Genomic DNA, 17770 nt, shown 5'->3' on the forward strand with positions numbered 1-17770 from the left:
TAACTCTTTAGAGACACTTCATCAGGGTAGAGATGGATCTGTGACCCTGATCCTATAGGCCGGTTAGACAACATTACGCCTGCTCATTGGAATAGCTTTTACAAGTGCCATCACTTACATCTAATTAGATGTGCCATTATCAAATTAGTTTAACAGTAGGCAGTGCGCTGCATGGGGTTAATAGAGATTACAGTGATGATGTCAGTGGACTATTAAGTGTTCCCTCAGACGGCCGCGTTTTTTAAACTAATCAGCTTATTTTAACGCCCCATGTTGCACCAGTTCTCCCAGCGACAAGTGCAGCCTGGTGAGAGCGGTGGGCAAGAGACTCCCTCAAAAAGAGAGCATCACTGATGTGGAAGGGAACACTGCCACCTAGAGGAGAAATTTAGCTTTTTCTTGCAGCCATTTTGTTCTGAATGAAATCATAACTAGAGTCAAAAGCCAGCTACTAACTTAACCTCCTTGCTATTGACTGAGCTCCAGGGTGTCTGTGTATCTGCCATTTTTCCGGCTTTTTTGACAACAGTTTGCCCTGTTGACGGCCTCCAGCACGTGTGTTTTATTGTTGCTGTGATGTTTTTGTTGTTGTGCTGCAGCAACCGAAAGAAAAAGGGTTAGTTGTTTCTTGTTTTCCAGGTCATGTCACGGCTGGAGTCGGTACATGATTTCACATGCAGCCCCCGCCGTGCAGCTGACCTCTCTGTCTCCCAGGAGCCCTCCGTGTCTGAAAGGTGCTGTGTGTGTGAGAGTTGAGGGCAGGGATGTGGTTTGATGTGGTGAAGTTGGCCGTGGAGGCCTGAGGAAGCAGCTCGCTGCGAGAAACGTCCATCTCAGCAAGATTTCAAGAAAAAAAGCTGTCAGATGATTTAGTGCTTTGGGGTGATTCATCTTGATTTTTGATACTCTTTGTGCATTTTCTTGAAACACATCACAGCTAAAAAATACTTTTTCTGCATTATTTAATGTAGGGTAAAGTTTGCTTTAACAAGTTTTAAAGGAAATCAGTTCAAATTTTTTGTTCAGGCATTTTATTTTTAAACTTACTTTTACAAAACTTACCGAAAAATGATAACGCAACAATATGTATAAAAATTAAATAAAAATGGATTTAAACAAATAAAACACAGCTGCACTTCAGGATGTTTCCAGGTGAGAGAGCTAAACAAGGACTCTCTCATGTGGATACTGAGGGACTGAGTGTATTAAGGCTGAAGTGGAGGAGTGGACAGACACTGGGTGTGCTACTATTCACACCAGTAAAAATTCTTTCCGCAAGATGTCACAACACATTAATCCCCCTGTAGATTTGGGAGTACAGGCTGGGATGTGGGGGTCTATGAAAAAAAATGGACTGTACTTTGTGTGATTAAGATGTAAATATTTTGAAAGATAACAGGGGCCAGTTTCACAAAGATGTTTTAGACTGGTCTACAGTGTTAGGCCAGACTTAATATTGCTCATAGACTGTTTCACAAAAATACAGACTGACTCATTTGAAGCCCAAAAAATTAGACACTTCACCCCCAGGCTAACTCAGCTCAAAGACCCATGTTACCATGGTAACAATCAGTGCCACCTGCTGACCAGTAGCACCAAATTTTGAACACTGTTGCTGCAATTTTTTTTGTTGTTAAACTCCTTTTAAGTAAAATGCCTTCAAACTGTTGAATTCCTCCAATAGACAAACATTCTTTCTGCTGGGGTAAACAGACTTGACAGACTTTTTGTTTGTTTTGAAAAAAGTCTTAATTTACCCAGAATTCAATGCATCATAGTCCTGCTTTAAGATAGTCAAGAACTAAACTGCTTTGTGAGACGGATACAATTAGACGTCTATCTGAAGTCTGACTATTTGTTATATCTAAGCCAAGTCTATCATTGTGAAACCGGCCCCAGATCTTTAAGCCTTTGTAAGCCTCCGTCACATTTCTCATGTTCATTCAGGTGTAACTCTTATCCCTTGCTACTGGCAGGAACAACATTAAATTCCCTGATTTCCAACATTATTGCTGCATTCAATAACGGCTATATGAATGTGTACAGTGCCACTAAGCAACAGCATGTCCCTGGATTAATAAAGTGTGATTGAAAAGTGCAAAAAAAGAACCAGGAAGGAAAGAGCTTCCTGAGCAACATGCAGTCGTATACATGCTATAGAACCTTCACATTTAGAGGGTTGCAAATGAGACGCTTTAAAAATAGCATTATTAGCAGTCATCAGTTCCTGCCAAGCTCATGGAGACAGACATTGAAATGTGACCCTGGCGCTGCAAGTGCTTTTGAAATCCCAGTTGCATAGCAACGCATCTCCATCTGCAGTTAAGCTTCTCTCCACCAAAGAAACAACTGTCACTTTTGCTTTACAGGCAGTTTTTTATACAATAAAACTTTCCCAGAGAAAAACATAGCAACAGCATTCTGTTTGAAGAGTATGGACCTATTTTCCTACACTCTAAAAATGATTGTCTTTTCACACATCTTTAGCTTGTATGAAAACACATTTTTTCCCAACACAATAATTGTTATGACCAATTAACAACCACTGCTTCTGTACAGTTATTTACCAACGGTCCTCTTACTTACATAACCCTCCAAAATGTACAATATTCACCTCATCGTTTAACATTCCTCATAGTGTTAAACTAATTAGCCATGCACTGTTAGTCAATAGCCAGCTCATTGCTTTATGCTTCACCTCTCTGCAGCTGAATGGGCTCTTTGGTTCTCATTTAATGAATGAAATCTCATTTCACTTCAGACCTCATGAAGTATTCATCAAACTCCCACCTTGACAGACAGAAGTGCAGTTTATGAACTATGAGAGTATTAATATCCTCCCACACTCCCCACATACACGCACAAACAGCCCAAGAATACACACTCAGACATGATTTAAGTAGGCATGCATATTTGTGAGAAAGCACTTGTCCACATGTATGTTTCCACAGATCAATGCACTTAAAGGAGCAATCCACCCCCTGGAAAAAGCCACTGTCAGTCAAAGCTGGTGTTCCCTGTAATCGATAGAAGCAATAATATTTTAAATTGGCACCATAGCTGTAGAGAAGGTTGTACAAACAGCTCGTGGTTTCGCCCATTCTACATTCCTACAACACCCAGTGAGCATGGCGCCCCTCCCTCTGAAAGAAACGGCCCAGTGAGAGACGCTGGAGTAAAATACTACCGTTTTCGCTGCAGGCAATGGCGCAGAGCGGTACAGAATACAAAATACGACAAGAATATACCAGTGGATTGTCTAAAAAATCTTCAGGTCTGCAGTCTACATTTCAAACCTGACGATTTTGAACGAGACATGACATCGGAGGCAGGCGTCCTAGATTGAGGAAGTGTAGTTTAGTGTGCTCCCTGGCCTCCGCCAGATGACACGTAATCTGACGGAGGTTTTCCAGGGCCCATTGGACAAGCAGATAGCGTCCTCCAAAGGCACAGAGCCAAATTGCATTTTTTTTCTTACCATAATGGCATTAGCTCCCCATAATGGCATGATAGGACTGAGGTTGAAAATCGGCGAACTGGCCCTTTAACAGCATGCACATGTACATAAAGTATACACAATGTGTATATGTATTTATACCATTTAAAAGAGAGTAACAGCTGCACAGCAACAGCCGTCCCTCGCCGTCTTTAATAATTAAGACATTATTAAGAGAATTAGGAGATATCTGCAAGTCTCAAGACATTCAAATCCTTTGGGAGTCTCATTATGGGAGTCACTATCACGGCTCGTTATGCAAGCTTTTACAATAGCTTGACATCTGGGTGTATCCATGCTTCTCTATGACACATGCATAACAAAGAATATTTCAGTCAAACAATAATGTAAATATAATTTCTTTCATCCAACTGTAACCAAAACAATTTCACTCAAACTGACGCATACATTTTTTTGAGGGACTTGAAAAAGTGTCTCCTGACATTTTTGGTCAAAATGGACATTTAAAATCTTCTGAGAGACAAACTACAGCTGCAGAATGTGAAAGAGTTTTTATAATAGTGTTTCATTCATCACTGCACCCATAAAATGTGAGGTTATAATGGGTGTTTATAAGAGCCAAAGCTTAATTCCAATATTCATGCAGCAGTGATAGGGTGAAATCATTATTGTGACCAAGTTTTTTCCAAATGAGTTGATGCAGAAGAATATGAGGGTGTGATTCCAGGTGTACAATACTGCACACATGCACTTACACTCGCATACACACATCTGTTTGTAAATGACCCAGGTAAAGTGGTCCATCTTGGCTTCCATCTGTGCGCCACACCCCACAGAACTTTGCACTTATCCTGACACACCTTGACACTTCCCCCCCAGTGCTCATCAGTTCACAGGCACGCCTGGATGATCCTCTACTTCCTAGAATACTGTACGCCTGCACTTCTTATATTTCAGCTGACAAACTGCAGGCCCTGTGTTGCTCGCTCCATTGAGTCAGCGCTCAGTTTAGTATCAGAGGTTTTCACTGAGCAAAAAAATCCCTTAAAGGATGTTTAAGAGCATACAGAATGCCCTTTCTTTGTACTTACTTGAAGCAGATGTCACCGTCTGATCTTGCAGAAAAACAAAATAAAGAAGAGGATGTCTCGGTGAGAGTTGATGCAGGGGCACATCAACAACTGAAACTTCAAGTTCAAACTGGTGCACAAAGTAAAGCAGGGACAACAGTAACAGGCTGTCGGTGCAAAGGGAAAGTGAAGGGCAGATTTTCGACAGGAGCGTAATAATATCACAGAACAAATTAGCTGCCAAGCGCTGTTTACATTGCAAAACATGGCAAACAGTGTTGGTGTCATTATGTTAAATAGCAGGTGTAGATTGGATATGTTCAGTTCAATGCACTGACCTGCTTTTTCATTGTAGAGTAGAATACATTAAAAGAGTCTAAAACTAGATACCTCAGCTTGTCCTCGGTTGATACGACTTTAATTTAATATCAGGAAAGTAACAAGGATTGGCTGATTCCATTTAAACATGTTAAACCAGTTTTAACCTTTGACCAACCACTCTTTTCCCCTTTCTTTGAACTTCACAGACGGCAGGGATTATAAAAAGTTACATGAATATAAAAATGGAAATTATGTATCATTGTTTTTCTGTGTTTTTACAACTTGTCTTACAACTTAATTTAGTGGTAATACCTCTTTGAAAGTGAGGACTTTTGTGCAAGTTTGTTGCAGTGTAGTTTCAGTTTCAAATGTAAGAGCGCATTGTTGTGATCTGTTGAATATTTTGAATATCTAATATATATAATATATAATATATATTGACTATTTGTGCAGAATACTTGATGCCTTTAATGCGCCTATAAATAGGCTATGTTGCAGGTTTTTTTAAGTGTTTTGGGTTGGGGGTACCTCAACCCGGTCGGGATGTGGAAGGGGGCACGTTGCATTAAAAGTTTGGGAACCGCTGCCCTACTCAGTGACTTAAATGCACAAACAATGCTTTTATTTTTTTCATTTTGAAGTTGTCAATAAAGTCATAAATCTGAGTTTTCATGTACTGCACTGAAAAAGCTAAACATTTTCTAATTCTGAACTATCTGAGATTGATCAAAGTACATGGCATGGTGCTTTTCCTTTAATCTCAGGGGAAAGTTTTTCTTCTATCCCGGGATACTGTAAGTCCTGAGGCAGGAGGGCGGGAGGACTGTGAGAGGGCACAATCTGTTTTTCAGCAACCTGGATTGAATTACACTATAATTCCTTGGGTGAGACCCAGCTTCAAGTGCTCCACTTCCCTTGGAACCAATGTGAGAGAGAGAGAGAGCAGCTTCAGATTTTAATACGCATTATTGCTGAGTGCTGCCTTTTTGAAGGAGGCAGGGCAGGGCACACTTGGCCGGAGAACATGGAGTCTATCTATTTTTATCTTGGCCAACAGAAGGCTTCCTGGACGGTAAAAGTGCAGAGCAAACAAGTTGCTGCAATTACGCAAGCAAGCCATGCAGAAAATCTTTGACAATAATGCAAATTACAGTTCCTTATATATTTTTCACCAGATGGGGCACTTTAACTGAACATGGTAGAGGTATAGAAACTAGTATGAGACCGCCATAAGGCTCTCAAATGGCAGTTAAATTCAACCTGATAACATGTTATACTGAGTTAAGTTAGGGAGTTAGGGAGTTAGGGAGGCTTTACAAGGACAGTGTAAGGAACTTGAACTCACCATCTAATGTTAAATGAAAATGAAAATCTATCTATCTATCGATCGATCGATCGATCTAGCTATCTATCTTCTCCTACAGGTTACATCACAGGTGTGTCTTTGTGCAGGCTTCAGGAACAATAATGGTGCTCTGGCGCCCTCAAGTGGAATTTACAAGACATTACTCACAGCTATGAATATGCCACAGATCATTTGAACAAAAGCACATCAAAAGCAGTAAGTTTTTATTTATTATGTAATATTGATCAGTTATTTCATAGATTTTAAATTAACAACAAAGGTGATTTGTGTGAAGCAGACGAAGAGCTCTGGTATCATTATTTTGGTATTCAGACTTTAAAACAATAAACATATAAAAAATAATAATAAATAAATCTCTTGACGAGAGCTTGACTTAATAAATGGTACTCAACACATAACATCTCATTTCAGACATCCATTAAAATGAATAATATCCAAGTAAAAAGTTGTATGTAAAGAATAATTCCCAAAAAGTCAATATTGTTTATATTAGAAGTGAGCTTTACAAAAATGCTGAATTAGAGAGCAACATCTTTAGAAAAGGTCACAGTTTACAGTATTGTATGTGGTATTAATATTTATATTTATATAGTATATTTTGATCTATTCTGGCTCATGGTATAATTATATATATAAATATATTTTACAACAATGTTGTTTGTTGCTTTTTTTCCCCAGTAAAGCTAGTTTGTGGAAATTAAGCCACATTTTTGACAAAAGATTAATTGGTTAATGCGTCCCTGCAGTATCTTGTTCGTGCAACGCCCATTTCCGGATACAACCCGTACCACGCATGCGCATAATTAAACTTTGTGGCGGGGAATCAAGACGTCAACAAATATCAGAGAGGTCTGTGCAGTTTACCGAGGAATAGCGATTAAATACTGAATTTGAAGATGGTTGAAGGTCCAGGATGCACATTAAACGGCGAGAAAATCCGTGCAAAAGTCCAGAAGGGACAGAAACTGAAAGAGATCCGAGGCAGTTTGGTAACTTCGGCGGTATGTTTTGTCTGACATTATATGTTATATTTTTTGAAAGAGAGATATTCACTATCTGCGTTTTGCTTCTTAATGTTACTCAGTTTGTTTTCGTCTGTTAAACTTACAGAAGAACAGCTCCGGGGGAAATGCCTTCCAGTGTTTGTCTGGGTGTCAGTTCAGCGGAGTTGAAACACTGGGCAAGGAGCTCTTCATGTACTTTGGTCTGAGAGCGTTGAGGTAAGTAGACAGAGAGCCACCATATACATCACGTTAACGTTGTCTCCTAGCAACGTATAGTTCAGTCAATGCTACTGTAGGTTTAGAGGTTACGCTAAAATAGTCGTTACCAAACAGCGCCTTTATGATATTTCTTAGCCACATAGGGTCAAACATTTCGATAGTAGGAAGGGTTTCAGTGTACAATAATGTGGAACCCATTAGTATTTGTAACATTTCAGATATAAGGAGAATGAATTAGCTGCTTAACAAAGTCGGAATTGACATTAATAGGTAAAGTGTGTCTACGGATATAATATAGGCATGCACAAGTATCAACATTTGTGACCTTGTCAAACTTCTGTGGAGAGACTATTTTTGATAACAGGATAATAAAAGCATTAAGAGCAATTTCAGTCATACATCATCTGTAAATTACTGATTGCTTAACTGTAGATATAGATATAGCTGTATTGGTGTGTCACTGCTTTGCTTTAAAGCAGGTCAGCAGTTTTCATAGCTGTTGATAGACACATACACAAACTATTGTTAGATTGGAGCCTGTGAGATTTCTATTGGGGCCTGTGACATTTCTCATACAGCCGCCATCCTCAAGGCCACCTACTGTCCTTTTGTTGTAAAGCCTTACACAAATTGCGGCATGCTATCTTTCTGTGGAATTTGTCTTTTCTTTGCTTCTGTCTCTCATGCTCACATTCTTTATTAGAGTCCACTTTGGTATGAACGGATCAATGCGTATAAACCCTGCTGTGAAGAAGGAGAGGACTGGCTCCTTACCAGTGCTGGAAATACACCTGACTAACGACACTGTGTGCTTCTTTGACAGCACTGTGGAAATAAGGTAACGGGGACACCGGCGTAGCCTAGATAGATTGAGGTGACAGAAGTTCACCTTGGGGTATGAGTCTCATTCAGTGAGTGTGTCCTACATTAGGCTGTGTCTGAGCACAGTGACTATTGTTGCATGAAAAACGCAGTCGCTTTGTCGCGACATTTGTCCTGTTCATTGACTGCAAGGTCCTGGTGTGCTCTTCAGTAGCCAGACAGACATTTATTTCCACTGTCTGAAAATTTCACCTGTGTGGCCCGTCTCATAACAAACAAACTGTAGCAGAATATATGAAAGAAACAATTTTGAAATCCCAAGAATGCACCAGTTGACCTTGTGGCACACAGTAACAGCAGCCATATATTTTCTTAACACCTCCAGGACTGTAAAACTGTGTGTGCTTGCAGGCTAACAGAAGACTCTGAGCAAAGGGTGAAGGCTATGGAGTGTCTGGATGTTTGCTCCCCCAAGTTCAGCTTCTCCCGCTCTGAGGAGGCAGTGCGGAGCCAAAGGAGCAGGATGCTCTGTGACGTTCTCCTAGATCAGGCCGTCATGCCGGGAGTCGGCAACATCATTAAAAACGAAGCCCTGTTTGACTCGGGCCTCCACCCAGCCGTGAAGGTATGGAAAAGATGATGGATTGTGTTCAGCAGAGGAACAAAGAAAAAAAGTGGGTGAAAATGCAAGACAACTCTCGCAGAAAAAGTTTAAGCCCTTTGTATTATTGAGTGATGCATTGCAATGAGGAGGGTGAAACAGGGGAGAAGACAAACAAGCGCATTGCGGCACAGATATGCCTTCCCCTCAGTGAGGTTTGGAAATGTTTTCCATTCATTTTTATGAATGTTTTTGACTTCTGGAGTAGGTTTTTCCTCTGATTTATATTAATAAAAAACATCACACAAGTAGTTCCTATTCCGGATCTGGAAATCACATCACGGGAAATGGGTAAAATCCAATGCCTCACATTGCTCTTCGGGAATATTTTCATGAAACAAACCGTAGAAGAAAAGAGGGATTTTGGATTGACCTATTGACTGCCAGTGAGACACATTTGCGGCATGAATTTTTCTATTACTCAACTATTACCAGAGGCTCGGCTCTTCCCCTCTTAGAAAGTATTGGATGGGGTTCAGGAATATAGCACACCTTACCAAAACATTAATCTAAGACTTTTGCCCTCCTCTTCTTCTGGGACCACTGAATCTTTATGACCCTCTCCTCCATTATCGAGCCCCTAGGTGTCCTGAAAGAGCTACAGGTGTTAGTGTGCTTAAGAGCCTTTTGAGGTAGAGTCAGATCCTTTCGCCTGGGCTTCAGGTCTTGGGAATACATTGTGTGTAATTCTTCTTCTATGTTGCATCATTTTAAATCTAGTTTTTCATTCTTGTCTGGTGTTTGTTTTTTTTCATTGTTGATATGCTTGTATTATTGATTTGCTTGCTGTGAAGCGCTCTCCGTCTCTGTTTTGAAATGAAAAGCTATACAAATTAGGTTTATTCACTGCCTGTCTGTGAGCTGTTTCTAACTGTGCGCTTTATTCTTCAGGTTCAGCAGCTGAAAGACGAGCAGATCCACCACTTAGTGAAGATGACGCGAGATTTTACTCTTTTGTTTTACAAGGTTTGTACATCAATAGCAAAAGCCTGTATTTAAAGTATTTTATTGTGATATCTGTACGTGCATTTTAGGTGTACAGACTTGTAGGTATTTAGACACCTCATTTAGGCCATGTCCACACGTACATGGGTATTTTTCAAAAACGTTTTCTCTGCGTTTCGGCCAGGCTGTGTGCCGTTATCTCCTTTGTGAGACGTGACAAAAACAGTGATGCTTCTAACCTTGCTAACAGGTCTTTTTACACGTTTACACATATATGTACAGTTACTCGTCCACTATATTGATATATCGCCCCCCTTCCTCGATGCGCCATTGCAGCCCGCCAGGTAGTCTTCCGGCAATAGATTTTTTCTGACATTGGATTGGCCGCAATTTTCTTTTTCTTCTTTGCATGACTGGGTTATATCGCCGCCTGTTGGTGCGTCATTCTCATGACAGAGTTTCTGTTGAGCTTTTGTTTGGACAGGGATTTTTTTTATAACCGTGCTTGTGTGGACAGGGTTTTTTTGGAAACGAAGGAGGTAAAAACTCATACCCGTGTACGTATAGACATGGCCTTAGACTGACTTGCAATAATGCATTTAGTAATGCTTTATATTAAGGTCCTTGTAATAAGCTTTAGTTAATAGGTAATAAGACCCTTATAAGTCTGTATAAGATGCTTATTAACATTAAATATATGTTAATAAGACTATATAAGTGCATAATAAAAGGTTTATTAATCTAAATAAGGCACTGCTCTCGCTTTAGATCCAGTAGCTGCCAAAAAGCTTAATTAACTGTTAATAAGCACATAGTTAGTTGCTAATAACTGCATAATAAAGTATGTATTAATCTTAATAAAGCATTTGACAAGCTTAGTAGAGGCTTATCAATGTCATAATAGGTAAGTAAGACTCAATGAATGAGTTTGTAATGCTATTGGAGAAGCGGATAGCGTCCTCCTAAGGCACAGAACGAAACTGCATTTTTTCCCACCATAATGGCATTATAGCATGATGAATAGCATGATAGGACTGAGGTTGAAAATCGGCAAATTGGCCCTTTAATGTTAATAAGCATCTTATAACACTTATAAGGGTCTTATTACCGATTAACCAACGCTTATTACGAGGACCTTAATATGAAGCGTTACTATGGATTCACTTAAACTCCTGTCTTGCAGAGGACGGAAAGCAAAAAGCCAAAGTCCCGGTGCCTAGAGAATACACAAATTTTCACATTTTTCATGCATAATAGACAAGCAAAGGAAAAGGTGACTGTTTTTTCTTCTTCTCTTTATCCCTGTCTTTTTCATTCACTCTCGTCTCTATCAGTGTCGCAAATCTGGCTCTGCTCTCTACAAACATTACAAAGTCTACAAGCGTCCCCAGTGTGGCCAGTGCTTTCATGGCATCTCAGTCTGTCGTCTTGGAGACAACGGCAGGATGACTTACTTCTGCGAGCGCTGTCAGAAAGCGGATCCCAGCGGGGTTGACATCAGGTAGACATCCTCACAGGCTTTTGGCACTTAGACTGAGAGGCTGTTGTCTTAAGGTCTTTTAAGGACAGTTGCAGAGAAGTTTGGTCCGGGCATTGCACAAAGACACAATATATAAATATTTGATATAAATAATTTTACTGTAACTGAAGTAAGAAAAAAGTATGAAACATTTTTAACCATGCCCCTTTGTTGTAAAGCATACGCTATATTACATTCTTAATATTGTTAGGCTAACATAACGAAGAATTAACCACATTATTCCTAATTTTCTACGATAAGAATATTCCAGTATGCAAGAAAACCATGTTGTTGCTTGTGATCTAATTAATCCATTTTACTGTTTTAAATGTAACTCTGAAAAGTGCCACAGTAAAGCTTGGTGTCACTTTTCATCATGTAGTCTTTGCACAAAGTTCTAAATCCTTTTCCGATAATACTTTCAAATGTAGAGAGGCCATCTTTGCAGGCAGATGGGCTTGGCAGGGAGTGGGAAGTGTTATGAGGGGGGAAATTAATGCCGTAGAAGGCTGTGTTTGCCAGCCAGGGCACAGGCTCAACACCTCCTGGGTTGTGTTTGAGCAGAGCTTTGGGAGGGGTTAGAGCCCAAAGCCCTTACAACGCATTACACAGCTGATAAAGCAATCTGCGGGGAAAGTTTCCTGTAAGCCTCCGCCACTCTCCTTGCTCCGTGACTGTTGGCATTGCAGATTTGCATTCTTGTCAAACATAGTCTAGCTGCATGTCAGAGCTGTAACATGTATGCTATGAGCAATTAGAGGAAACACATCTTCATCCTCTGCTTGAACTGCAAATGTTTGTTTGGTTTAAAGGGGCCATATTTTTTAAATGGATATTCTCATATTTTCATGGGTTTCACATGTTTGGGTGTTTATTGTTCACAGTGAAAAAGTGAAAACTGCATAATGTGTTTTATCCGTGTTTTTCCAGAATTACATTTTTTAAAACAGCTGCAGGTTTCTACGTAGCACCTTGCTTTCGCTGATATCGACCTATCATCATTCACCATCGTTCACCTCAGGCTGCCTTCTTGCTCTAGCTTGTAGTCAAGTCAAAATTTCAACTTACCTTTCCGATACCTCCTGGCGATTCTGGCTCGTACGTATAAGGCCGAATAACCGATCCTAGAGCAGCCATGTTTTCCACAACTTGACAGTGCAGTGTGGCCGCTCTCCAACATGTGCGAACCCACGGGGCTATGCAGTCACTCCAAATACTGTCAGCCAACCGTGGCTAAGGTCTAACCTTAGAATGGCAAAATGGCTTGTTCGTTTCAGGAGGAAGGAGAGGCTCCGAAAAAATAAGTACATCAAAATATGTATACAATTTTTAAAACAATCTTGATTGAACGTGATTTAAAAAACTACGGAAGCCCTTAGCGGACATGCATCCATACATTATATTTACTCCGTTTTCCTGTGATAAAGACTCATTTCTTTGTAAAAGCACAAAACGAACAGAGAAACCGTTTTCACTCATAGACTGTATAAATAAGGTTTCACCTCATTAGTGTGGGCAGTGGCAGCATGGCATGTCCAGGTGTGTAATATCACAGTGATCCGCCTGTTGTTGTGTTTTCTATATCGTCAGACTATTATCCCGTTATCACTAGAAAACCAGCTTTGTTTTTCCTAGATAACGAGAAAAATAAGTCGAGATCTGGAGAAAACGACCAGAAATAACTCGTTATCACGGGAAAACGGAGTAAATAAAATGCATGGATGCATGTCCGCTAAGGGCTTCCGTAAAAAACACATTAGAATAACAGAATACTGACTGCATAGCTAAGATATGTCCCCTATAAGTTCTCTCTTTGCCTGTATTTTCTATAATCTGGTTACAATTACAGCTGCTGAATAATTTATATTTATAGCTCATTTTGCTCTTGCAGTTCCAAGGACTAATTGCTCGTAATAAAAGTAATCAAGAGAATTTATGTTACGCACACATCGGATACATTTTCGGAGGTATACCTCGGCTGAAGAAGAAAGTTATAAAATGAAAAAGTAATTTATGTCACATTTGGCTGCATGGCGGAGTCGTTTCCAAAAAGTAAATTGCACAGTTTATTGGGTTCACCTGGGTAAATGAATGCAGTGCAAAAAGACAGCTCTGCCTTCCTTCCTAAAGGTTATAATGTTTAGTTTTTGTTGGAATCATTTTGCTCTTTATTTGTGTTACTCAGGGAGTTGTCTCTAATATACAGTCTGCCATCTTTGATATAAATGAGGTGGAGACAAACATTTTGTCTATCCTTAGAGGTACAGGGTTCAAGCATGAGTCAAGTTTTCCTAATTATGTACTAAATATACGCATGTTTATGTCTGAGTGCCTGTTCCTACACTGCAACATTATTTCCACTTCAGTACACATGTTTTATTCATTAGCGTGCTTATTTTAGCAACACAGGTTCATTAGGATCAACGTTGTCACTCTTGTGTGTCCTTTATCCAGTAAGCTTCCAGTCAGGAACAGCCTGATTGGCTGGGCCTACAGTGACAGAACCAATGACAGCGTGGCTAAGAAGGAGGAAGAGGACTGGGCCTGTCAGCTCTGCACGCTCGTCAACCAGCCGGCAGCTAAAGCCTGTGATGCCTGCCTCACTCCAAGACCTGAGGGTGAGTTTTTTTTTTACAGTCGCTGAATTTAATGGGGCGTCAGAATGTCCTTGTTAGCAAAAGATGAAATAAAAGGAGCTGCTGTTTGGCTGAATGATCCCGTGTACTGTTTGCAACCGACTTGTAAGTACTTCTGAGCAAGGCACCAAACAACAAGCTGTTTAAGTTACACTTCACTCAAGCTGCCTGGCTTAGGAGTTGTGTGTGTTTGTGTGTGTGTGTATAATTGCTATGAAAGTAATGAGCCAATCTGTCAGTTTTTCCTCTGACAATTTTGAGACACATTACGGCAGCAGTGAGGAAGTGTGTAAAAGAAATGTCCTTGCTATCTCTCCTTCACAGGCACCAAACCACAGCTGAATAGTTTCTTTCATATTTGTTTTATTGTTTATTCTTTTAGGATAAAGCTTCCAAATTCCAAATAAATCAACTTTTCTTTTTTATGTGATTGAACAGCTGTACTAGAATTACTCAAGAAAACAGTGTGCCCATAGTTATGCTGAGCTCTCTGAGCATGGGTAAATTGCTGACTATCAAATGTCAGTCTTAAAGTGTGGTATCCATTCCTGCAGTTGGTTCCCATAATGTTTCAATGCATACAAACCACACGTAGGACTGGACAGGAACCTGCAATTTCAGGCATGTGGCTGCAGTTACAGTGCCTATAAAAAGTACTTCATGTGCTTTGATGGAAAGAAATTTAGTTAACTTTGTAGATATTCTTTCAGTTTGATATAAGAGAACCCGTTTGGAGGATTTAGTGGCATCTTAATCTGTCCGATTGAAGCCCATTAAAGGTGCAAGCGTTTAGTTTTCCTGTTGCAATGGTAGAAAAGTGGTGACCACATAGAAGAGACTTGCTCTATCTGTAGATATGAAGGGCTCATTCTCACAGGTCAAACAAAACACTGATTTGGGGAGCTGGTTTAGCTCAGTGGTTAAATTGCACGTCCCATTTACAGAGGCTACAGTCCTTGATGTGGCGGCCCCTTTCCGCGTGTCATCCCTACTCTCTTCCCCTGTTTCTAAAACTATCTTATGTCCTCTCTCTGTGTCAATAAAGGCACTAAAGTCCCCCCAAAAATTTTCTTTTAAGTAATAATCTCGAAGATTTCAGTTTCGCTCTTTTTGGCGGCACTGATGGCGATAAACGGTAACTGCGAGAGCACACTTCCGAAATATCCAGACAGTGCTGCATGTGTGACGTCCACGGTTGGCTGCGGTTGTAACTCTTGATTTTCCTGGCTGACGGTCGCTTTCCTTTTTAGACTGTTTATCTTCATCTGAGCGTCGAGTTTGTTTCTTTTTCTTTGGATTTTCACTTATTTTTGAAGTTCTGTAGTCATCCATCTTTTCTTTGTTTGTTCAGCCATAGTAGATTACTGTTTACTCGCAACACTTGCAGAGACGGGAAAAGCAGCCGCTTAGCTCCACCTACCCTCTCTGACAGACCAACCACTGCTGGCTGATGGAAAACGCGTCACTAACTGGGCACCGCTTGTGATTTTTTTTCGTGAAAGTCGGCACTTTTCTGCTAATCATCCTCTTTAATTTAAAGGGCTTTTGCGGTTAAACTTCCATGCAGGACTCAATACCTTTTAAAGGAACTATACAGTTATAACCACCCAAGTGTTAAAGATGTTGTCATAAACTGTTATGAGTCACAATTCACTTCATCTATCGTGTACATGTGCAATTTGAATTGACTTTTCCTTTACCATCTGGAAACGACTAATTGACATTTCTTATCACGGGAAATTCCCCGAGTGCATGTGCTCTTTTCTTATAATAGGATGATTGCATTTGTAGGTTTAATATTTGTCTTAAGTTGACTGCTGGGCTACTCTGTTAAAACAGCTGGGGGCGAAGTGTCTTGCTCAAGGGCACATTATCTGTATTTTTTGAGGGAAGCAGGAGTGATACTTATTCTTAACTCCCTCTTAATGACAGCACAGCAGTTCAACATAACTGAGACATTTACTTATTAAAGTTGTATTATAAGGGTGCTCTGTTCTTAGAATTGTGCATAAGAGCATTTTCAGCACAGCAGATAGTAACATTTTATCTCAGTACGCAGCACAGCAGTCTGCTGCTTACTGGTGAATTTTCATGGCAAGCTAACCACTTAAAGCTAACAACAAGCTGCATTTTATGAGAGCAGCCTCTTCATGATGACAACAAGCTGCAGCTGCTGAACATGAAATGATTTTCTCACTCTGGCTCCGTCTCCACAGCCCGCAAAGACGACATTAGCGCTGAAGCATCACCCTTCACTGCTGATTTGATTAAATACCCCTGCATCGCCTTCACGAAGCCACAAGAGGAGCTCAAAGTCAACTGGAGGTCTGCGTTCGGGACTTCCACCCTTGTTTTCTCTGACTTGAGCAAGAAGCCAAAGCCTGTAAACTCCCCTCTGTCCCCAGCCGGCAGTCATTTGAATTCCTTGGCGACAGAGCGAGGTTTATATAAATACAACGTCTGCCAAGGGACAACAAGCCCCAATTATGCCTCTGGTGGCTGGCAGAAGCAAAGTGCCGAGCTCTCCAATAGGGAATCGCTGGCCTCCTACAGTCACCCATCCAAGAAAATGAGAATTGATCACAGCCCCTTTCCCAGTAACAAAGCTCAAAATGGAACCCCCAACTCACGGTGAGTGAATCTCTCGCCTGGCTATTCATGAATAAGTTAATAATAAGAGAAGTTTCTTGCAACTTCAGGGAGATAAGTGGGATAAAAAAGCGTATGACTGTGGAATTTTTAATGCAACATTGTAATAAAAGCTCAGGTTGATGAATTGCCGTAGCAGAATACGATTGTTAGCAGCACACATCATCACACACATTTGAAAGAAGGTTGTTTGCTTGCTAATAAGGGCCGATGTGACAGGTGTGCTTGTGTTTTATTTTCAGTGCATTTCAGACTAATAAGACTGTTTCTTCACTTCTGTCAGTACGAGCAAAGCAGAAGCGACAAGCCGCAGCTCCTCCGTTTCTTCCAGTCCCAGCGCCCCGTGTTGTGCATCCCACCGTCGTCCAGCTGTCCTCAGGACGGTCCACAAGGACGGGGAGAATAAGGGACGGCAATTCTACTCCTGCTCGCTTCCCAGAGAGACCAAGTGCGACTTCTTTGAGGTGAAAATATAAACTTATCTCTATGGCATTGTGTGGGCTGAAAAACACAGAACTTTATTGTATTATCTTTCTCAGTAACTCCAGTTTTAACCTGTCGACAAACTTTTAGCATCAAGTTGAAATAAAAGTTGACAGCTGAGTTAAAGGAACTATTTTCTCTGTTGCAGTGGGCTGACATGCACTTTCCTTTTTGTCACCATGGGAAACGCTGTTTAATGAGGACTGTGCTGAAACTGGGACCCAACAATGGCCGGAATTTCTACACATGCAGCTTTCAAAAGGGTAAACAGTGTGACTTTTTCCAGTGGGCAGAGAATGGGCCGGGGATATCCATCCTCCCTGGTTGTTAATCTGTTACAGAGGTGCTTTACTTCCAAATGAAGCCTTCAAGTTCATTTCAATACAAAATGACACAAAAGCTCATTATTATCTAACGGAGAATATCTCATTCCTAATCAGATGTAGATCTGCATTTGATTTGTATCATGTCGACCTTTTAAAAACTGTATAACAAGAAAAGTGTAATAAACAAAAAAAGATTTTAAACGAGTAGAAGCAACAATCTTTTAAATGCATATTCTCATATTGTGCATTGTTTTTCCAGAATGACATTTTTAAAAAGGTCGCCTCTGAAATG

The 17770-nt window shown here is 40.5% G+C and overlaps 1 protein-coding gene across 1 annotated transcript; it reads left to right on the forward strand.

Annotated features, from left to right (window-relative positions):
• The first annotated feature begins 7110 nt into the window (after positions 1-7110).
• On the forward strand, positions 7111-17617 carry neil3 (nei-like DNA glycosylase 3). The gene is given in 10 exon segments (XM_069670482.1): positions 7111-7212; positions 7256-7434; positions 8141-8275; positions 8671-8884; positions 9812-9886; positions 11200-11366; positions 13839-14002; positions 16246-16651; positions 16953-17133; positions 17301-17617. Coding segments are annotated over 10 exon segments (1806 nt in total). The 3' UTR covers positions 17484-17617.
• Positions 17618-17770: the final 153 nt, after the last annotated feature.

The sequence above is a fragment of the Semicossyphus pulcher genome, unplaced genomic scaffold, assembly GCF_022749685.1.
Source record: "Semicossyphus pulcher isolate SPU_LCO1_2020_fin unplaced genomic scaffold, fSemPul1.0.p SCAF_2, whole genome shotgun sequence".
NCBI classification, from domain to species: domain Eukaryota; kingdom Metazoa; phylum Chordata; class Actinopteri; order Labriformes; family Labridae; genus Semicossyphus; species Semicossyphus pulcher.